Source organism: Tauraco erythrolophus, chromosome 5, assembly GCF_009769465.1.
Source record: "Tauraco erythrolophus isolate bTauEry1 chromosome 5, bTauEry1.pri, whole genome shotgun sequence".
Classification (NCBI taxonomy): domain Eukaryota; kingdom Metazoa; phylum Chordata; class Aves; order Musophagiformes; family Musophagidae; genus Tauraco; species Tauraco erythrolophus.
This window is the reverse complement of record NC_141469.1, coordinates 84,419,257-84,441,554: the sequence shown is the minus strand read 5'-3', so window position 1 is coordinate 84,441,554 and position 22,298 is coordinate 84,419,257. Positions and strand designations below refer to the sequence as shown.

General features: G+C 46.0%; 1 protein-coding gene across 17 annotated transcripts in view; it reads left to right on the top strand.

Annotated features, from left to right (window-relative positions):
* The window catches only part of ADGRL3 (adhesion G protein-coupled receptor L3), a 337,188-nt gene that overhangs the window by 167,537 nt on the left and 147,353 nt on the right, over window positions 1–22,298 (top strand). For 10 of the 17 annotated variants that reach the window (XM_086612141.1, XM_086612143.1, XM_086612148.1 and 7 more), the window contains 2 exons: window positions 17,677–17,982; window positions 20,312–20,415. In XM_086612141.1, the coding sequence (XP_086468267.1) occupies window positions 17,677–17,982; window positions 20,312–20,415 (410 nt within the window). The remainder of the gene's footprint in view (window positions 1–17,676; window positions 17,983–20,311; window positions 20,416–22,298) is intronic. The other 7 variants (XM_086612151.1, XM_086612149.1, XM_086612147.1 and 4 more) reach the window with 1 other exon arrangement.

The following is a 22,298-nucleotide window of genomic DNA, read 5'->3' as shown; positions in this document are numbered from 1 at the left end:
CTCCATTTCACATAGTATTTTCTCGAGATTGATAGAGTATATTGTGGAAAGCAACTCAGAAATACACGGGTAGAAATTCTATTTCCAACAGCAAAACTTGTTCAGAAGCTGATAAGAAAGGAGATACTTTTTTTTTTTTTGGAGCACCAAAGGCAATCGATTTGGAACTTGAGCAGTGACGTGGGAGGCAGAAGGTACACCTAGGCTGGCGCGAGGCTCTTTGCCAGTGAGGAGGGAGAAACAGGGCAGCACAGGCAATCTTTGGGTTTTTCGGAGCAAATATTTGAAGCATATGTTCCTTAGCCCTGAGACACTGCTTTAACCACAAGCACTAATCCAACCTGACCATGGTAAAGGCTGGCCCTGCTTCTCATTCTCTCTGGCAAATGCAGAGAAACATGTGCAGAGGTCGCAAACCATGGGAGGAATTTCAGCCACCTTGAGCTATCGGAAGTGTGACAGGCTAAACCATCCCTGCCCCATCCCTGGAAGTGTTCAAGGCCAGGCTGGATGAGGCTTTGGGCAACCTGGTGTAGTGGAGGGTGTCCCTGCCCATGGCAGGGGGGTTGGAACTAGATGATCTTTGAGGTCCCTTCCAACCCAAACCATTCTGTGATTCTATGATCCATTGGATTCCCTCTGCCGTGGAGGGAGAGAGGCACCTCCAGACTGAGATTCAGAAGAGCACATGCCAAAACTGGGCATTCATGTAGATGCATGAAGACGATGTTTGTGGTTTACTGGAAATTATAGATATTTGAGGTGGGATGTAAATATAGCAGTCAGTGCTCGGCAAGGTGCACTCAAGATTTACCAGTTAATTAGCTGAAGTGAAATGGAGACCTTATTCTTTTAGAGTTTTCTTAGATCTGGCCTCATATGCACAACTTCATTAGATTGGACTCCCGAGCCACTACTGAGCCTGTGCTATGGGAAGATGAAACTCAGAGGGAAGGTGAGACTGAGACCCCTAAATAACCTGATACTCAAAAGACCAGTGCTTTTCGAAGGCAGTAGGAGATGCTACTTTCTTAGTCCTTTTAAAAATCTCTTAACTCTAATAGTAATTTGTTTTTTGGAGGAAGAACATGTACAAATATATACACGCAAACACAGCTAGTTCATCTAGCAGTTCTGAGGGTGGGGAAATGAATGTTGTTGCCACCCTGCAATCAGACTTTAGCACTACCCTGCTGGTTATGGCTCTCCAAAGGTGGAGAAAGTGGTAATTCAGCAAATATTACCACTGGGATGTAGCACATCAGTCAGAAAAAAGGCTTTTTTTTTTTTTTTCTTCCCCTCTCTATACCCTGCTGCGTTGGCTTCTGCAGAAGGAAAGATGTTGATAAATGTTAGAAAATGCCTGAGACATTAGGAGCTTAATTTGCACTTGGTGCTCAGGTGGGCTTCCATCGGTCCATTAGACCCCTACCTGGAATATGAAAAGGTTTATCGGGAGGATTTGAGACGTGTGCTGGGATCTGTGGTTGTGGGCAGAAGGGCCCTAGAGGTGCCCTTACTGCACAGATGCACCTAAGAAAAGCAATTTATAAAACCCCACGGCTCTAACAGGGCAGCTGAGCCTCAGCGTTCCCAAGGGGTCTGCAAGCAGACGAGGGGTCAGAGACAGAAAACACCACTGAAGCTAATCCAGGACTTTGTCAGCTACCCCAGTTTCCAGGGCTGCCCTGCGGCCGTGGCAGCACTGGGGAATGAGTTGGTGGGTGAGCGATGGTGACGTGAAGCGATGGTGACGTGAAGCCATGGAGCTGCTGCAGGTCTGCTCCATTGCCATCGTGTCCTCTGGGCATGGTCACTGCAGGGTTAGCAGGGAGCGATCCCCCATTCCTCTCAGGTCTAATTTTTCCTCTCTATGATAGGACAACCCTAAGTGGGAACATCCTGTATCTCCAAGGTACCCTTCATCCCAAGGTAATCCTTAAAATAAATTACACACCAGAGCTGAAGGCACCACCCCACACTGTAAATTGTGGCCACTGGACTTTGGAGAGGCAGAGGGAGGGTCAAATGTCAAGTCAAGGACGTATCCAAAATTGTTGGCATTGGGAGTACCCTTGGTTTTGGAGTTGAGGGAACAGATTGCTGAGGCAGGCGTGGGGCTGAGGAAAGCTCCAGGTTGGGATGTGTTTGCTGTGTTCCCTCTTCTGGAAAAAGAAAGCAAATGAAAAACAGTGGAGGAATAAAACTGGAAGGAGTAGCTCGTTACTCGAGGGGCAGATGCAGAAGTGATTTGTAGGCAGCGACAGGTGAGACAGGCAGGGGTAAGTTTTGGAACTGACCCGGGATGAGGAAAAGAGCTAAATATAGTGATTTAAGGTCCCCTGTAGTGGAGGTGATCCAGCACCGTGCCCGGAGAGCTGTAGTTCAGGTTCACATAAATGAGATTTTATTCAACATGCCGGGAGAGGAATCTGGTTAAGAGGGAGATTGGGGGATTTCTGAATGTAAGGCTGCAGTTTTAGCAGGGATCCTGTCACCTGCAAGGGCTCGCTCTCACCGGCACAGTGTTCCTGTTGGCTGCTGAAGGCAATCTAACACCGCACTTCCCGCTTGGAGGATCCCTACGGAGAAATTGTCTCCAAAGGAAAAATGTTCGGTGACACTGGCTTAGCTCGTACTGCTTTCATCCAGCCGGGCTGGGATTTAAGATTTAGATGCTATCAGAAAGGAAAAAGCAACCTAGAAAGGCTCAATTTCATATTAATTGAAGGAGGAAGGAATTGTTAAGCCAAGTTGATCCTTGCGCTTGGCTCGATTCTCCTTTTACACCCTCTGCATCCTCTTTGCCTCGTTCCTCAGCTCTGTCCCATCCCATTCAGGCTGGTCTGGGTCGGTTCTACCACGAGTTTGTTTTTCGTTTAGGCAAACACCACGGTGTGGACATGCCTCAGCTTGACAGAAGGGGACACATAATTTTCTGTTCTGTTGTTATCAGAGTCCTGCATGCTTCGGCTGGCAAACAGATTGTCAAACATCCTCGAACAATATTTGCTCAGAGTGCAAGAGAGAAAAGAAATCTAATATCTGCTTTTAGATTCATTTCCTTCCTTATGTGTTTTATTTGGTTTTCTTTGCACGCACTTTAAATTTCCTTTCTGTTAGACCATATTCAGCCTCAGTTGCTTTGCGAGATTTGTTCTCCAGCGAGTGCTCGCTCGTGGCGAAAAGTTGGCTGAATCGAGAACTGAGTTTTCTCCTTGTCTCCACCAGTTTCCCCACCACCATGGTGGTGAATGGCAGTGAATAGTATCACCTCTCGGGGACAAACGTGCCCATCCCCAGCCAAACCAGCAGCCACTGGCAGGCTGAAAGCCATATGTGGCAAAGAAGTGTCGAGTCAGCGTGCCCCGATAGGTGCCAGTGTCTTGTAGGCTGCTCTTAGAGATGCTCTGGAATCTCTTCAAGGATGCACATTCCTGTTACTGGAGACAAAATGTCAGCTGGGAAACATAATTCTCACTGCTACAGCTGGAGCTGAAGTGATGTATGTTGCTGAAATGAAGTGGCATCTCCCTTAGTTGCAATCCGTTGCCTCCTTGGGTTCGGTTTGACCAGGCATCTCCATCTCTGCAAGATTTCTGAGCGCTCTGCTCTGAGCAGGAGCTGCAGACAGCGATGGTTTGACTGGATCGGTGTCGCTGTTTTAGCTCAAATGTGAAGTTTAATAAGGGAAAATAACATCTTAATTTGGAAAGACATCTTGTAGGCCAGGGGGACTGACTTTGTACAAGTGACTGCTGCCAAGAGGGTTAGGGAGTTGTATGTTGTACTCAGAAATGTACTGTGGACATGCAGAGCTTGGCGCAGAAGATGGGAAGAGTGGTCCCTTCAGTCCAATACCTTGTCTGAGCTTCAGAATTAGCAGAAGGAGATTCCTCGGAGAACAACCTGGATCGAGAGAAGGGCTCATTCTTCTGCATTAGCCAGTAATTCCTTCATACAATAACACAGGAGAATCAAAGCCTTCCCTGTCCTCCTCTTGGTATAACGTAATCCTTGGCACATCTCTACACCTCCCAGGAGTGTGTTGTGGACTGTGATGAACGATGTCCTCTGCAGGAGGAGAAAGAAATAAGGACATCGGGTTGTCTGTTTGGGGTGGAGTTTTCCCCTGCCTCTCCCCAGCAGTTTGTTCTTAGCATCTATACTGTAGTTCTGGATTTTCTGGTTATCCATGGAAAGGCTTAAGCCTTTCCAGCACCAACTAAACACCTCAAGGAAAAGTGAGCAATTAGTTCATACTCTCGTGGTTCCTTTTGGTGCCTCAGAGATCTGCTGTAAGAGACACCGTGTTTTTCAGGAGACAAAAGTCAGAAGGTGCTTTCTGTTGGGTGGCACAATTTCCAGCCAAGGTTCAGGCATGGAAATCCTGAAGGCGATGGCCATGCAGGAACCTGTAGGCTTCTGCTGTCGTCAGTGTTGTGAGGCGCTCCTCCAAAGAGCACTTTGGGTCTTGGGAAAATGAAATGAAAAATAAAAAAGTTCTCTTAATGAAAAAAAAAAAAAACCTTAATATTTTTTGAAGGTTTCAACATTTCTTGACTTGCTTACGGCTGGCCACGAGGGTCAATCACAGGTGACCTTCTTCCTCCCTGCCCATCTTGAGCCTGGCCACCATACTAGAAAGTCTGTTATTTCCTTCGACTCCAAATGAGTTCAGCATTACGCTCTGTTTTCTTTAGTATTCCTGGCCTGACAGATTTCCTCTCATTATAAATTATTCTGTCTGCTTCAGCTGCATGCTTTTTCTCATTTACATTTAAGATAATGGAAGAAGAGTTGCTTTTGATGACATAAGTGAGCTAGATTTTGGGTTAGCATTATTATAAAATGAGAGTTCTGGCTGGATAATGTAAAATATTAGGGATTTTGAGGCTTTTAGTACCTGTAAAGCACCGCAATGACTAGAAAAACTAATATACTTCTTCCCTGCAAATTGGCGAAACTCCTTGGTGCGTGCATGGAATGTGAAAGGCTCAAGGCTAAAAACGTTGTAGGTCTCAACACGTGCTAAATGGTCTGCTGTAAAATATTTACAAAACAAAAACATTTCAACGTATTTGACACTGAAGAGGGGGGAAATTATTAATCACTGCAGACTCCTGCATTTATTTTACGTTACCTGTGAGAGCTGTAAAATGAGGTTTGGGCTGTGTGCTAGAAGCATGCAGCAGGTCTTTAGTCCTGTATTGTAGCAGTAATTTTATTCTATATTTAAAATAATATCTGTAAGTATGTAAGGGTCTCTGCTGTATTTCACAATCTGATACAAATTACTTGATTACTTTTTTTTTTTTTTTCCTCTTGGTTTTCTGTGATGCTTTTGGATCTTGCAGTCCTAGGAAGATACATTCACATTGAACTAGACTGCAGGTATATTTTTTAAGATACATGCGTTGGACCAGGTCAGTCTTTCGTCTCTCCTCTCTCTCCTCTTTTTTCACATGCTGAATATACGCATCTTTTTTTTTTTTCCTTATGAAAGACATGATTCTTTTGTTCAAAGTATCACATTTATGCTTTGCAGTTACATCAGGTACTTAATTTTATGAGTGTATATATTATAGAAAGGCAAGGAGATTAGGCAGTTTAAAAATCTCTAAAGGATAACAATTTACTTTTTTCATTTCTGTGTCATCCTATCTACTTTTCTTTAACAATTTCAAACTTGCTCAGATTCTGCTGATGCTCATGGGGATCCACAACGCCCTTGTTGGTAGCCCAAGTGGATCAGGTGCAGTTTAGGCTTCCAGGTCCAGAGTACATTATGGAAAATCCCTATTCTGGCACAGAAGCACCTGGATGTTCCTCTGTGCATTTGGTGTCTCTGGTTTGGACCAGTAATTCCCCATGGCATGTAAACTTTAGCACCTGACTGCATGCAAGACCACATGGGGAGGCAGGCATTCAGCTTTGACCTAAAAGATGTTGCTTTTCAGCACTACTGTTCACTTTCTTGTGGGTTTTTTTTATGTCTTTCTTTTCTGTGGGCCTGATTCAAAGTCCTACAAGGTCAATGGGTATATTCCTCTGCTTCACAAGAAAAAACATGCTTACGTTGCAACGTGCTGGTCTGAACTAGCCATTGACAAGAGTAATCTGAAAGCTGACAGATGTTAAGCTAGAAATCAGTGCTGAAGGTTTTTCTACCTTGGGCTTATGTGTTGTCATCTTGTCATCAACCCCTCGGGTAAGAGTTTCAAACTACATCTCGGCCAAAGCTGACTGCATGAGAGCTGGTAGCAGAGCCAAACAAGTTAGGTTAGACCTCCTTTTCTGATTTTTGGATGCAGTTCCTTCCTACCTCTCAGCTTTCTGCTGTGTCTTTTCAGCTGAGATGACTAGCCATAGCAATGCCTCCAGCCTTGGAGCGTTCAGGCTGGAGATCTTTGCCATCTGCTTGGAATGCTGAGGCATGTGAATGCGTATTCAACATCGCTACCAGTGCCCCAGCGTCCTCCCTCAACAAAAAAAATAGCCTCTGGGTCACGGGTGAGGGATGCTTGCACACCAGGCTTGTTAGGACGTCAACGTGGACTTGATAGTGTACCAAGCTGCCTGTGCCCATAAGTTCTGAAGTCAAGTATGAAAACGGGATGTCCTTCAAAGTGTTACCCAGTTCATTTCACCTTAAAACGCTCTGTATATTGCAGTTTGTTTATTCCTTATAAATCCACTTTGCTGAAGCAAATGTATTTTTCCTAATTTTAACGGTTCCCTCCTTGTTAAAGTCCTCTGCAGAACATCAGATATCTATAAAACAAATTTAGATGCCAGCCCTGCAGTTAGGCATTGTTTAGGCAGATCCCTGAGCCAACATGAATACAGCTATTAGAATTGAGCTTTACAAAATATTGATGTTTCTACATAAGTAATAAAGAGTTTTGGAAGGGAGCTAAATGGCGTTTTATGGTTTGTCAGGGAAACTGCTTTATTTCTGAAAGTAGCTGAATATTGATATTCTTACAATGGAGTTTTGTCAGCTTCTTAGGATTGGCTTATGTGAAAGATTTTTTTTTTTTCTGTTTAGCACAGGCTTGTTCCTTCTCTCCCTTCCGTCTGTCACTCCAGGGGTAGCAAACCGCTGGCAAGTTTGGGGAGAGGGTTGAGCTAATCCAAGCTCCAAAAACAAGATCTGGCCGTGCCCTCTGATTTACAGGAGGGGTCTTGACAACACATCCACACTGAGGTGCACCAGGGCATGCTTGAAGGATGAGAAAACACAGCCCTTCTCAGCGTTTCCCTATTTTTGCTGCTCTCTCCATAGTTCAGGCTGTTTTTCTCATAGGAGCAAGAATAAATAGAATAAATAAATAAATAACACAGAAGGGAATGCAGTCAGAGACTGAGTAAAGCAAGTGCCCTGTAGAGAGAAAACACCGTGGTGGCTTTGGAGAAGGATTTGATTTTTGGAATCAAGTTTGAAATAACCAGTGGATCGAAGCAAGAGGAGAAAATAGATGGATTTGGTGAAAGACAAAAGGGAAGCTTTTTCTGGCAGGTTTATCATTCCTGTTGCTCTAGAGGATGCTAGAAGTGCAGTTTGGATATAAGATCTGCTGTACAGACAGCAGGCCCTGCTTTCAGGTCTCCAGTTCATATTTGGAAATGCAGTATGCTAATGGAGCGTTTGCACTTGAAACACTGGCCATTGGGGCTGATTTGGAAGCCCAGCAATGGTACATGAAACCGGGAGGGACCTCAAATCCCGAGCCTCAGAGCAGCAGAGGGATGGAAGGAGGTGCAGGTGGGGTAGGGGGAAATGCATGGTAAATGCAAAAAAAACAGCCTTTGTGATTTTAATCTGCCAAATCAGACAGGAGGAAGTGAGACCAGGCTGCTTTTCCCCCACACCTCTGGCGCTCACGTGTGCTGCAGGGCCAGGGAGCTGATCTCTTGTAGTTCCAGTGAGTTGTCTCTTTGGGTTGGGTTGTACTATGCCCTCTTCCTCAAGATAACAGCATAACACAATCAGGTTTTAAATATTAATATGGAGATCACAGGAGTGTAGCTTGGAAGCACCGAGTCACTGAGAATTGGAAAGTCTAATCTGTCCTTTTGAAAGCTGTCCAATTTCTTTTTTATTTACAGCGTTTGAACCATTTCACAAATTGGAAAGCAACCATCCAGCCATTTCACAGGCAGATTATGATATGTTTAAAAGAGTCCAAGGCATTTATCTGAATGCAATTGGCCATCTTGCTGACTAACATCTAGATTGGAGATATTACACACACAGATGAACAGAGACTATTTGAAGATGATAGTTTTCTCTTATTAAAGTTGTGTTTGTACCTTGCAACTGAAGAAACGTTTCGGACAGTAGTAGAAGCTGACTGCCTTTGGCCCTCGGAAGGACTCATCACGTTGGTTGGATAGATCAGAAAATGCTAGGGTGTGAATAGGCATGTTATGACTCTTGCACTTGCTTCCATTCATCCCAAATGCAGAGGTGGAGAACTGCTGGAGAGGGACTGGCTCCATCTGGCACTGCCTCTGCAGGGCACATGCAAGTTGTTCCATTAAAGATGCAGAAGTGCAGACAAAAGGCAGGAAATACGCATTAGATGAAGCTACAGCCGTTGCCAAACAGATGAGAAAAATCATTTTTTCCCTCTTAGCAGCTACGCATGTGCTTGTTCTGCACAGAAACTAAAAGGTATGTTTCCGTTTGCATGGATAAAACATAAACGTGGTTTAATTAAAAAGTGAAAAAAAAAAAAATACAAACCTGGCAGTCTCAGTCTCCAGTAAATCTCTTGAAGCTGTAAGCATAGTGCTCACGTGTCTGCACTCTAACATGGTCTGAATGAAAAACTGACAGCACCTGTTATTGAAATCAGAAGTGATTTCTCTAACAATGGGATACTGGGGAATTCCTACCGGGCTTCTCTTTAATCGAGTTTGAAGGATTTAGGTTGGAATACAGTGCATAAGATCTGCACCACTGGCTCTGATGGATGTGAATCACGCCAGGGGACGGAGATTGTTTAGGAGGTTAGAAGTTCACTCCTTACATTCACTAATAATGTGCATCTGGTGTGCCCTTAAGAAGAGATTGTATGCTTTCCCGCCCTCCCTGTGTGAAATAACATGTGGGTTGGAAAAAAAAAAAAACCACATTGGTCAGATTTTTATACATTCAAATCCAGAAATCCAAAATAACTGCAACCACATCTGACAGTATTTTCGAGCACTAGAGCGATTTCAAGCTAGATTGCCTAAAAATAACTCTTGAACTGAACTATCTCTATTAGAACTGAACTGCCTCTATTAGATTAGTCCATTTATAATAAATCCTGATCTACTCTCTATTAGATCAGCTCTTCTGTAATCTTTTCCTGTTTACCAGGCCTCCTATAGGCATAGTTCATCTGCATTTCTGAAAGCATTACAGCATGATGTTGAAAAAAATGCTCAGTTTTGATGTGTTCCACACCGTGGTCCACTTACATCTCTGCCTGAACGTTCAGAATCAGTTGCAAAGTCTGGAAAGAGCAATATGACATTAGTGCCCTCACTGAATGGGCACCGAAGGGTACAAGAGGTTCACAAAGGTGGATTTTGCAGAGGTCCTGGGTAGGAAAACAGAGATAAGACTTTAGGAACTGTCTTCTGATAGAAAAGGACCATGGTGAAGACAACAGCTGATGTTCATGTGCTGTACCTCTTCATTTCCTGGTATTGCCAGATATGCCGATGTTCTGTAACCCCCTGCCAATGACAGTTAAAACATTGTCTGATGTCTCTGAAGTTACAGATTTCAAGTGGGAACCAGTAATTTCTTGGAGAAGAATGGGTCAGAAAGAAAAAGTAGTAAAGAAAAAAGTAGCTTCTTTTATTCAAATGACAATTAAATTGAGGACCTGACACTAAGAGCTGTTGAGTGCCAGAAGAAGTATTAAGTGCTTGCATATACACACAAAAAAGTCCCACAAAAGCATAAAAGTTGACATTTCACAAAAAAGTGTTGTTGAGGTTCTTATTTTTTTCAGGCAAAATCTGAAAGTTTGCAGTAATAGGTAGAATGTTTTTGACAAAACCACCTTTCCGTAGCAGTCCAGGATGTGAATGATCATTGTCAGAAATGTAAAGTTTTGATTCAAAATGGCTTTGGTGGACATATTTTTGCCTAGTGGAAATTGATCCCATGTGGTGGCTGCTTTGAATGTACTAATTGTCTTGCTGAGAGTTGTGATGCAGCGAGGAAGGAAGAGTTGGGGCAGATTGAGTGGACTTGAGCCCGTTGCGATGGTTTTACACACTTCAGCTCTCATTCTTTGTTGTTTAATGTTAAATGCTCAAACCTGAGATTCAGAGGACAAAACCCAGCGTGTTAAACGATTCCAGCTTGAAGTGCATTGAAACAGCTGAGTTTGCACCATGTCTTGGACCACAGCTGGAGGTTTCCCCCTAGTACAGGGAACTCAACATCTGGCCCATATCCATTGCAGCATCTACCCAGGCCCAGCAGAATAGTCTCATGTGGGCAAATCAGCCTCAGGCACAAAAACTGATCCCCTGCTGGAAGAAGTAGAAAGGGAAATCCAGAAAGAGTTTTTCCATTTGGCAGCAGTCCACAAGGGAACGGACCTTTCTTCTCTCAGACGCAGCATCCTCCTCCTCTGCTGTTTCAGATGTGTATCTACGTGTCGTACTTCATCTGACGTTTTCAGGGTGCAAGACTAGGTGCAGTTGTGTTGTGGGAGACGACATGCCATGTTGAACGCTCTGGGGCCATCACACATATAATCTTTTCTTCCCACCAAGAGTTTTTTCAACCCTTTTGCAAAGGCTTGCAAGTCTCAGTCCATAAAGCTCCAACAACAACCCCTCCAAAAGCAGCTTGTGTGAACTTTTATGTTCACGCACGATTCTGGCTCAGCTTCCCCAAATAATGGCTTGTGTAAGCACAGGGGAGAGCTGTTCAGATGTTAGATGTGAGGGCTGTTTGGCCTTCGCCTGCGGAAAAAATAAATCATAGCTTCTCTCAAACACGTGGAAGGAGCTGTACATCATTTAGGGGCTAATCTCACCTTGTTGATTCTCTGGCTCCTGAATGGCACCAGCAAGTGGCTTTTGGTCTTCCAGCAGGCATCTGACACGAGATGGTTTTGCAGGGTGATGTCTACTGCGGCGTGGACTCGGTATAATGTTGCAATCCACCGGTATGTTAATGACTGGATTGATGGATACCTGCTTGTGCAGCTCTTAGGGATGGTACCGGGTGTGCAAGGCTCAACTTAGGTGCTCCTTGACTTCAGTCATCCTTTTCTGTCACCTTACAGTGAGTTCGGTGAAAAGCCACTCAAAAAAAAAAAGAAGGAGAAAGATAATGGAAATATATTTATTTTCAAAGACTAATTTTTCTAAGGAGTTTCAGGAAATGTTCTGAAATGCATTTGAAAATGCCTGTAGAAAACTCATTCCCATGAGATGAATTTATGTGGCAGGGAAGAGAAAAACAGCTGCGATATAATCCTCCGACTGTATTAGGTTTGGGGGGTTTTGTGCTGCTTCTTTCAAGACATGCCTAAACCTTCTTATTTATGTAAATACAACTTGCAGCCCCTTTCAGAGGAAGAAGAAACCATAAAAGGGGATGCTGTAAGCAGAAGATGTGGTTGCCAAATATGAAAAGGGCAAAATTAGCAGAGAGGGAGGGAGGGACCTTCGGGTTTTGTGTTTCTTGCAGCCTTTCAGAAACCAGCAATGCTTCGTTTGTGGCTTAGCGTGGCAGTGACATGTGTAAATAATTGTGAACGCAGCCTGGACACGCTCAAGGGGGCACTTGGATGGCTGTGTCCTCCTGAAGATGCTGAACCCCTCAGATTAGTTGTGCCTCAGCTGTTGGAGCATTGCACCAGCTGCAGTGTGGGGAGCAGGCATGGGCTCTTGGCTACTGACACCCCAGCTCATCTGCCTGAGCATCAGGCTGGGGAATGCAAAACTGGCCAGAGAGTGAAGTCATCATGGTTTGCTTGGACCTTGCACATGGAACTTGGAGCACAGCCTCTCCTTCCAATTAAGGGAGCGAACGCTGGCTCGTAGCATATAGCTGTCAGGCTAAACCCTTGGATTGCAACCCCCTGGGGGAAAGCTTGATGGATGTCTTCTGTCATCTTTTACCCAGCAAAAGCCAGCAAACCTCACCCAGAAAATCTCATCTCTGGTTTCTGCTCGAGGGGCACCCAGTTATCTTCATTTATGGGACAGAAAATGCGTGACGTCTCTTAAAAAGTATTTTCAGTTATTGAGTACGCCGCATCACAGGCTCGCTACTTAGGTGCCAAAAGAAAAAAATGAGCGAAAAGGCAGCTTGTAACGGTCGTAGATAGCCTTGCTTGCAATGAAAGCCACTTTAGTGGCAGGAAAACATTAGTCAGAGTCATCTGGAAAAGCAGTGTCCTGGTCTGGGAGCACCAGGAAGAGGTGCAAGATGACATGTGTGCTGGATTTTCCCAGCGGCAGATAAGGAAACACAAGCCTTGGGCCAGTTGGGCACTTGTCATGTTAGGCCAGGAAAGAGGAAAAGAAGGAAATGGGGGGAAAAAAAAAAAAAAAATAAAAGGCAGATAGACCCTTATTTATTTAAGATTTTTCCCTAAAAGCAGATCCCTTCCATTATTGTCTTTCCACCAAGCAAAATTCTTCCTCCAGCGTCCTGAACTCTGTGTAAAGGTTAGGAAGTAAAAAAGAAAGCAGGGAAAAACCTAACAATTTCTTTTTCTTGCTAAGCAATCTGCTGGGAGTAAAGAGAGGCTCCTCTGGGAGTTACAATTACTCCCCTGTGGACGCTGGAAATGTTTTGAGTTTTTTTTAATAGCTGCAGCTCTAGCGTGAATGATGGCCAAGCTTAGTCTTCTGCTCTTAGTGCCAGCTCTCTAGATAGAGCGGGGAAGAAAAAAAATGAAGTAGCACTTTGGGGTGTTTCTGGGAAGAGATGTTTCCACAGCTGCAGTTTGCTTTCTTGGGAGCGCTGTGAAAATACCTATCCCAGAGCTGTGTTTCGGGGAATCGAAGTCTGCAAAGTCTTGGAATTGGAAGCGTAGGAGTGAAAACTAAGTCCTACCCAAAAGTTGTCTTTAAACTCTTGATATGGCAACACATGGTAAAACAAGTAGTAAAAGTAAAATAATCAAAGTTATACATTTCTTGTAATAGAATTGCATCGGGGTAAGAACAACCCCATGTACCAGTACTAGTTGGGGACGGAACTGTTGGGGAACAGCACAGGGGAAAGGGACCTGGGGGTCCTGGTGGACAGCAGGATGGCCACAAGCCAGCAATGTGCCCTTGTGGCCAAGAAGGCCAATGGTATCCTGGGGTGTATTGGAAGGGGTGTGGTGAGTAGGTTGAGAGAGGTTCTCCTCCCCCTCTACTCTGCCCTGGTGAGGCCGCATCTGGAATATCGTGTCCAGTTCTGGGCCCCTCAGTTCAAGGACAAGGAACTGCTGGAGAGAGTCCAGCGCAGGGCCACAAAGGTGATGAAGGGAGTGGAGCATCTCCCTTATGAGGAAAGGCTGAGGGAGCTGGGTCTCTCTAGCTTGGAGAAGAGGAGACTGAGGGGGGACCTCATTAATGTTTATAAATATGGAAAGGGTGACTGCCATGAGGATGGAGCCAGGCTCTTCTCACTGGCACCCAATGATAGGACAAGGGGAAATGGATCTAAGCTGGAACACAGGAGGTTCCGCTTAAACATGAGGAAGAACTTCTTCCCAGTAAGGGGACCAGAACACTGGAACAGGCGCCCAGAGAGATTGTGGAGTCTCCTTCTCTGGAGATGTTCCAAACCCACCTGGACGCGTTCTTGTGTGATCTGATCTAGGTGGTCCTGCTCCGGCAGGGGGATTGGACTAGATGATCCTTTGAGGTCCCTTCCAATCCCTGACATTCTGGGATTCTGTGAATCACAGAATTACGGAATGGTTTGGGTTGGAAGGGACCTCAAAGATCATCTAGTTCCAAACCCCCTGCCATGGGCAGGGACGAATAACATCGGTGATTTTTAAAGGTTCCTGCTTGTCTATGAGCAAAGACTGTATTATGAACTGTTCTATGAAGAATCCTTCCGTTGAAGCAATGCTGCAATGTTGCGCTTCCCCGAGTTGAAAATTCGGTTTATTGGCAGCCTGAGTTAATCTGGAGGTTTGATCTCTGTTCTGTGCTGTAGGATTTAGGTGATTTCGCACAGGTTGCAGTCTCTTCGTGGTTTCGCTTGGATTTGAGAATCATTTATATGTAAATGATCCTGATCTCTGGTTCTTTCCCTTCTTACCAATTAACTTGCTTTTGAAGCGCACAGTTTCGTGAGCAAAATCAGCAAGCGGTGCTGCCTGGGGCCGGTGAAACTGGGTGGTGTTAGCATGGTAATGGTGTTCACTGGAGCTCGTTACCAAATTGACTCATTGAGGAATCAGACCTTTGAGCTGAGTTCAGTGGTGTTCCATCCATCTCACTCTGTTAGGCCACTCGGAGGCAGCTCTTTTGTCTTCTTCTAATTCGTCTTGTGTAACTGGTGGAGGTGTTTATTTTGAAAAGCAGCAAGAAAGCTCAGTTGAACAAGAAAAAAGTTGGAAGAACAAGCCCTCAAAGAGGTTTCGAAACTAGTGCCAAGGGGTTTGTGAAAGATAAAACACCTCATTTTTTTATGGCTAAAGGAAAATGCCATTAAATCCCTCGTGCCTAGCTGTTAAAGTCAACTTGCCAGAGCTATTCCAAAAGCAACACGCAGTAAGATATCCCGTGATTGTCAAGGAAAACTAGACTCAGAAACGCAGCGCCCCTTTGAGTGGATCAAGGGGAGCTCCTGGGTGCTCAATGTATGTTTCTATACGCTCACAATTGACTGTAAGAGTGATTTTAAGGGACAGTTCCTAGTTTGGGCTTCGAAAGTGCATCCGCTATATCTGCTCGGTACCTCTGCGCCCACAGGATGCGGTGTAGGTCGGTTTGGAAATGGAAAATGACTTGTTATTGCATGAGTAAATGGGAAAATTTCTGCAGGTTGCTATCTAGCAGGCTAATTGTTGTTATGAAGAAATAAAATCTGTACTCACGGCAAGACCTGCTGTAGTAAAAACAGATATTTGCCTAAGTTCTCTACAAATTTTAATCCTCCCTGTAACGTCAGATGGAAATCATTGCTTGGTGATCTAGCACAGCTTTGAGCAGAAACTAGAAGAAATCTGTCAATGTCTGCAGGATTTTGCATTGTATCTTTTAGAGTTCATTCAAACTCAGGGCTCATAGTGGAAGGGAGGCGACACGAGAAGGCTGGAAAATGTGATCCATGAGCTCAGGGCACCTGATTCCAGTTCAGTGTCCTGGTGCTTAAGTGGTTTAGTGCCTGTTGCACTATGGCTTGCTTTTTTGGAGGCTGGAGGAGAAGATAATCTTGTTTTCCAAGGGATGGTAGAGCTGAGATCTTTAAACTGAATGTTTTCTTGAAAAATACTGATCCCTCAGAAAATTATGTCTATGATGCTGCTGAGTTTTAAAGTTTGAGGAGAAGGTGTCTCAGGCTTGAAGTAAAATTACCTAAAACCAGAGCAAGGGTGTGCTTCAACTGCCATGTTATTGATTACTCTGGGGCGGGAGAACTGCTCACAGCACCATGGGCTTAAATTACTTCAATAACAAAAAAAACCCTTTCAGAATGGGAAAAACTTCTATTTTACACTAAAGGCAGGCATCTCTGTGCTTGAAATAGGTTGACTTGAATGAAGTCCAGTGACAGCAATCCCATTATACATTAATAACTAATATTGCACGAATGGTGGCCATGGTCTGCTTCACTGGACGTAGAAGGGAGGACGGTCTCTGCTCTCAGGAGCTTGCAGGCTAGGCTTCCTCACACAGCTGGGTAGTTAAGAGACTGCTCCTTGGGGCAACAGGGTGGTTCTCTCATTTAATTTTAATTTATGGCTCGGCCGGCATTCACACATGACTGTCTCTCATGTAGAACTCCAATTCATGCTGCTGGACGTGGAGCCCCCAACGTAAGAAGGACATGGACCAGTTGGAGAGAGTCCAGAGGAGGGCCACGAAGATGATAAGAGGGCTGGAGCAACTTTCCTATGAGGACAGGCTGAAAGAGTTGGGGCTGTTCAGCCTGGAGAAGAGGAGGCTCCGGGGTGACCTTATAGCGGTCTTCCAGTACCTCAAGGGGGCCTACAAGAAAGATGGGGAGAGGCTGTTCAGGAGGGCCTGTTGTGATAGGACAAGGGGTAATGGTTTTAAAATAGAGGGAGGTAGATTCAGATTGGATATTAGGAAAAAATTTTTTACCATGAGAGTTGTAGAACACTGGAACAGGTTGCCCAGAGAGGTGGTGGATGCTCCATCCCTGGAGACGTTCAAGGCCAGGTTGGACGAGGCCCTGAGCAACCTGATCTAGTTGGAGATATCCCTGTTCCTTGCAGGGGGGTTGGAACTAGATGACCTTTGAAGGTCCCTTCCAGCCCTAACCATGCTATGATTCTATGATTTTCGGATGCTGGAAGAGGTGGGATGATAGGGGGATGTGGCATGGAAATTAAAGAGAGAATGGTATCAGGCAAGGATCAGACAATGGCCTCCATCCCTGCCTTTCCCAGACAGCCCCAGCATTTCCCTACACAGGGACTGAGGGGCAATTGCAATTATGGGGCATTCAACTGGAGTTAAAAGTGTTATGTTGAGAGATGCCGAAGGGTGATTATCTTTGGGAGAGGTAAAGGAGATGGGAGAAGCAGGCTTCTTCACAAGCTGCACGTGTCAAGGCATGGCAGGGACGATGGAGGAGCAATTGCAGGCAGCCTCAGTTTCCCCACCTGAGATTTCAGGTCAAGCTGTAAAGAAATCTATGTGAAGCTCCCATCTGTGCAAGCACCTTGGTCGAAACAGGAGGCAAAAAAAGGGGATTATAAGGCGGGGATACTGCAATACTTAGCGCAGCGATTGCAGGATGTCGGGTGGATTCATACATTTCTAAGGTTCCCTACCTCCTGTTGCTTGGCTGCCCATCACAGGTTGGAAACGAAATAGCCTGTTGAGCCTTAAACTCTTGAGGATTCGACTGGGCTGATGTGGACCTTGGCATCTGCCCTGTGGGCTGCAGCTCAAAGGGCCAAGCGCTGCTGTTGGGATGATGCAGCAAGGCAGGAACCTGAAGGAAAATGAGCAGCTTGCTCCGGAGAACAGCCTTGCGTTCATCCCTCTGTGCACTGCTGTTTTGGGGATGGATTTGTGGTGTGGGTTTTTCTTTTTTTATTACACCATGGAAAATGTTTTTCTGTCCAAACCAGCTGGGTCTTCAGCAACACTAAAAAATTAAAAGCACTTCTGTGCTAGGTGTTCCCTAAAAGATGGAAAATAAGATTTTTACATTAAAATGCCAGGAAGAAAAATGGTAAGGGTGTAAAGTGCTGCTTTATTTTCATCAGATTCTCTAGTGCTTTTGGAAAATCGGTTGTGCTCCAGCAGTCATTACCCCTCTGTGTGCTTCTCTCGCTGTGTGCTCCAGCTTCTTTCTGGGAGGTGGCTGTGCAGCAAGCTGTAGCTCCAGCTGCAGGCCACCACAGCTGGCAGAGGTGACATCCTCAAGACCTAGACCAGAGTCCTTTTTTTTCCTTTTTTTCCTCTCTTTAATGAGCTCTGCCTTTGTTTCAGGAGTATCGACATCGGGGGCTCTGGGCCCAGGAAGCACCACCGCCAGCACCACGCCACGGGTGGCCACCAGCAGCACGGGCCGCCCCACCACCACCTCGGCCTCGGGCAGGAGGAACAGGAGCACCAGCACGCCGTCACCCATGGCTGACGTCCCCGACGACATGACCACGCACCTCCCACCCGCTTCCTCCCAGCTGCCACCGGCCGGCGCGGAGAGCTGCAACCCCATGGAAGCCCGTGATATTATGTGGTCCCGGACTCGCCAGGGCCAGGTGGCAAAGCAACCATGTCCCATGGGCTCGATAGGTGAGTCAAGGCGGGGGGGAGGACACAGCAAGCCGTCTCTGTTTGCCCATAGGACATTGTGAGCGTACAGCCAGGTTGCCCACAGGCCCCTGTGGCACATATGCTTTCATCAGTGGAGCACGCTGATGTCCTCTGCCAGGTCTCCATTGCATTGGTGAGGTATGGCAAGGAGCTGGCTGGGGCCAAAGCCTCAACATGCTGAGCATGTCGTGCAGGATCTTTGGCATCCTAAGCTCTGGCCGAAGGAGAGTACAAGCCAACAACCTCGTGGGCTGGAGCTTCCACCTCCAGAACGTACCATGCACCTGCTATCCGTGGTTTTGCCTGTATTGGTAGCCCCCCGGCCTCATCGACTGGTGTGTTGGTGGCCAATGCTTTGCTTGTTGGTGGAGGCAGAGCAGGGGAGATGAACAAAACTTACATTTTGCAGCTCTGTGCTGCACTGTTTGCATTTCAAAGGCCAACATTTCGGAGCACGGGTACTCCCAGATCGCACTCCTGAACCGGCGTGAGTGATTTTTCAAACTGCACCGAGCACCCAGTGTGATCAGAAGGAAAAGCTGGCAGGAAAACAAAGCCAAATCTTTCCAAACGGTTTATTGTTTGTTAGATTTTGTTCCTTTTCTTCTACTCTTCCCTCTGATTGTTTTTTTTTTCCAAAAGGTTACTTTTGGAAATTTTCTATCCAAATTAAAACACCATTGAATGAAGAACGGGGTTCGGCGTATGGTTCAGTTTGCTGTATTTTAACAAATGTAGTTTTCCAACAGTATTTATTTTTCAAGCTAGTCTTGGTGTCCAGCCCCGAGAGCCTGCCTGCCAGGAAGAAATCAGAAGGTGGAGGAAATTACCTGAAAATAAGGGCTGGAGGGGTCTGGCTTGCAGAAGAGACTCTTAATTCTCTGCTCCATTGCCCTGGAGAGCCATTCACACCTGTGTATACGAATACTGACTCTCTCTTGAACTTAGCGAGGTCAGACTGATAAAATATATGTTAAAGTAGGAAGGGCATGGAAAGACATCAGTGGTGAGCGTAGGTAAAGAACGTTTTTTCTGTCTTTCCCAGCCCCACTTGGTAAAATTAATGCAAAAAAGTATGGTGTGGTTCCCAGAGAGGGGAAAGGACAGTCTGAACTGAAGCTGCGAAAAAGGAAAGAAAATATAAAAAAGGAAAATGAAGACTGGATGCAGGGAGCCGTTTTCTAAGCACAAGAGCTAAGGACTGGATGAAAATAGCTAAGGAAAAAAAAAAGAGCGAACCCAGCTTGTTGATAGGGGATGGCAATGAGCCTTTCCTATCCCTAATTTCAGTGATTCATGTGACTTGTTGGGAGCTGTGGTCTATTAGCAGTGGGCCTCTTCCAACTCCCTTTGAAGGAAAGAGCAAACTCACTGGTTTTAATCGGAGCTACCATCAGACCTAGCCCGTAATTCACTCCTCTGCTGAAAAGTTCATCTCTGCAGGGCAGAGCACTTTACAGAATGCAGAGTCTTTAATCTGTGGTACCGGCTTTCTTGCTTTTTAAAGATCTTTAACTGCACCGTTTCAGATGCATTTCTCTTCATCTGCAAGAGCCCGAGGCGCTTTGCTGTCTTCTGCAGCAGGAATCGGGGTGGTCCTTAGAATCATAGAATCCCAGAATGGTTTGGGTTGGAAGGGACCTCAAAGATCATCTAGTTCCAACCCCCCTGCCATGGGCAGGGACACCCTCCACTACACCAGGTTGCCCAAAGGTCATCCAAACTGGCCTTGAAACAAAACTTGCCAAACAAAACTCTCCTCTAAAGTCCCTCTCGGTGGTTGGGGGTGGACAATAAAGCCCAGAGTTACATCTTGGCGTTCGTAGCATTTAAACTTTCGTGCGTTTCCTCTCGAGTGGTTTAATGATGATTCAAAGCAGTAAAATCTTCGTAAAGGGGCAAGGAAGTCAAGGTGCAGGGTCTGATCCTGGGATGCTGGCGGTGGGGCAGAGCACTCAGGGTGCTGCCTCAACGTTTGAAATCCAGCTTCAATTTCTTAGTCCCTGGTAGCTTTCCTGCCTGGCCTAAGGCAAAGCCCTCTGTCCATAGTAGTCTCCCTTTGGGGAAATGGAGATAATATCCCTCCTCTACCTCATGGATCTATTACATCTTAGGGCCCCTAAGCACTAAGATAATGGGAGAGTAGGACACTGAGATGACTCTGAAGTGTCCTGCTGAGGTCCTGAGCACTTACAAGCTCCCAGGCTTTGCATGAGCCGTCTGTCATTGCGAAATGAAGCCTGTGACACACAGTCTTGGGGCCAAATTGCAACAGATAACACTGAACCCAGTGGCTTTTCTCTTCCAGGTGTTGCAACTTTCCGGTGCCTTGCGCCAGACGGGATCTGGGAGCCACAAGGACCTGATCTCAGCAACTGCTCTTCTCCCTGGATCAACCACATCACTCAGAAGGTAAAACCCTTCCCATGTGTTGACCACACCAAGTCTACGCACTGACCTTCCTGAGCTCCCTGCTTGTTTTCACAACAGGGAACCCAAAGTGACCAAGAGTCACACATAAAGCATGAGCCATGCGTGGTAGCCTGGAATTGCAAGGAGAAAACAAGGCTGTAAAAATCTGATGGAAATTAAGGCAAAGAGGGTGAGGGAAAGGCAAAGGAGAGGGACTGGAGAGTGGAATTAAATGAGAGTGAATGACAGTTCCTGTTTGTGGCAAGAAAAGGAGGAAGAGAGAGGCGGACGTGAGTGGACATATGGAAAATACAGACTTATTGCAATAGGAACCTTTCCCTTTCACGCATCCCCAAGGATTTTCTCGCGCCACACAAGCACAGGATAAACCCTGTAGTTGAGAAGTCTTTACCAAAGAAAGGCAGACTCAATATAGAATGTTTGCATTTCACTTCTGACTTTCTGTTTTTAACTTCTGCCCAAACTGTAAAAGAACTGATGGAACAGAAAACAGCGCGGCAGTGATGCGTATCTTTTGACTCTTAAGCCCCTTGATGAATGTTTTGTAGCGCTTCGTCGTTTATCGGTGTTAAAAGTGCATTAACATGTGACAAGAGAAGTTCAAGACAAGCAGAGCTTATTTGGTAGCAATATGTTGAACGTTTTTGTTATTAATGCACAGTGGTGCTTGCAGTTGATTTCATTACAAACAGAGACCAGATGCGTGTTTACGCCACAGAGTCTGTGGGCTGAATCCTTATTAGAGCAATTTGGGGGGATTTACTCCCTCCTTTAGCCAGGGCAAGCGAGTCCCAGCGTGGTGGGCTAGCTGTGCTGCTGCACGGTAGTGGCACTGCACTCCCAGTGCTCACTGGTGGACAGAATGGGGTGACTCTACAGATATGACACTTTGGCTTGCTCCTCCCTGTCTGCTATCATAACTGAGGCTCAACACCTGTGGAAAAGGACTTGGGAATGCTGGTGGGTGAGAAGCTCACCATGAGCCGGCACCGTGCGCTGGCAGGAAGCAAATTGTGTCCTGGGCTGAATCCAGAGCAGCGAGGGAGGGGATTCTGCCCCTCTGCTCCGCTCTCCTGAGACCCCACCTGGAATACTGCGTTCAGCTCTGGGGTCCCCAGCACAAGAAGGACGTGGAGCTGCTGGAGCGGGGCCAGAGGAGGCCACGAAGATGATCCGAGGGCTGGAGCACCGCTGCTATGGAGACAGGCTGAGAGAGTTGGGGCTGTTCAGCCTGGAGAAGAGAAGGCTCCGGGGGGATCTTATTGCAGCCTTCCAGTACCTAAAGGGGCTACAGGAAAGCTGGAGAGGGGCTTTTTACAAGGGCGTGTAGTGATAGGACAAGGGGCAATGGATGTAAACTAAAAGAGGGGAGATTTAGATTAGATCTAAGGAAGAAATTTTTCACTGTGAGGGTGGTGAGGCACTGGCACAGGTTGCCCAGAGAAGTTGTGGCTGCCCCATCCCTGGAGGTGTTCAAGGCCAGGTTGGATGAGGCTTTGGGCAACCTGGTGTAGTGGAGGGTTTGGAACTAGATGATCTTTGAGTTCCCTTCCAACCCAAACCATTCTATGAATCACTAGCACATACACCTCTGATCATCCCTGTCTCACTCCAACTGTGTTTATACATGTCCCTCCCCAAGGGCAAGGGAGGACATCAATGAACGTGGGGCTGCTGTGACACAGCGCAGTCGTTACAAAGCCTGTGGTCCTTCTGTCCCATGTGGGAGGGTGGGCAGCTCTCCTGCCATAGGCTCAGCCAGCTGAAGAATAAAGAGTGCCTTCGCTGTCATTAGCAGCTGCGCAGCTCTTTTTTTATGACCCACGGATGTATCCTGGAGGGGTTAATGTTACTTGCTCCAG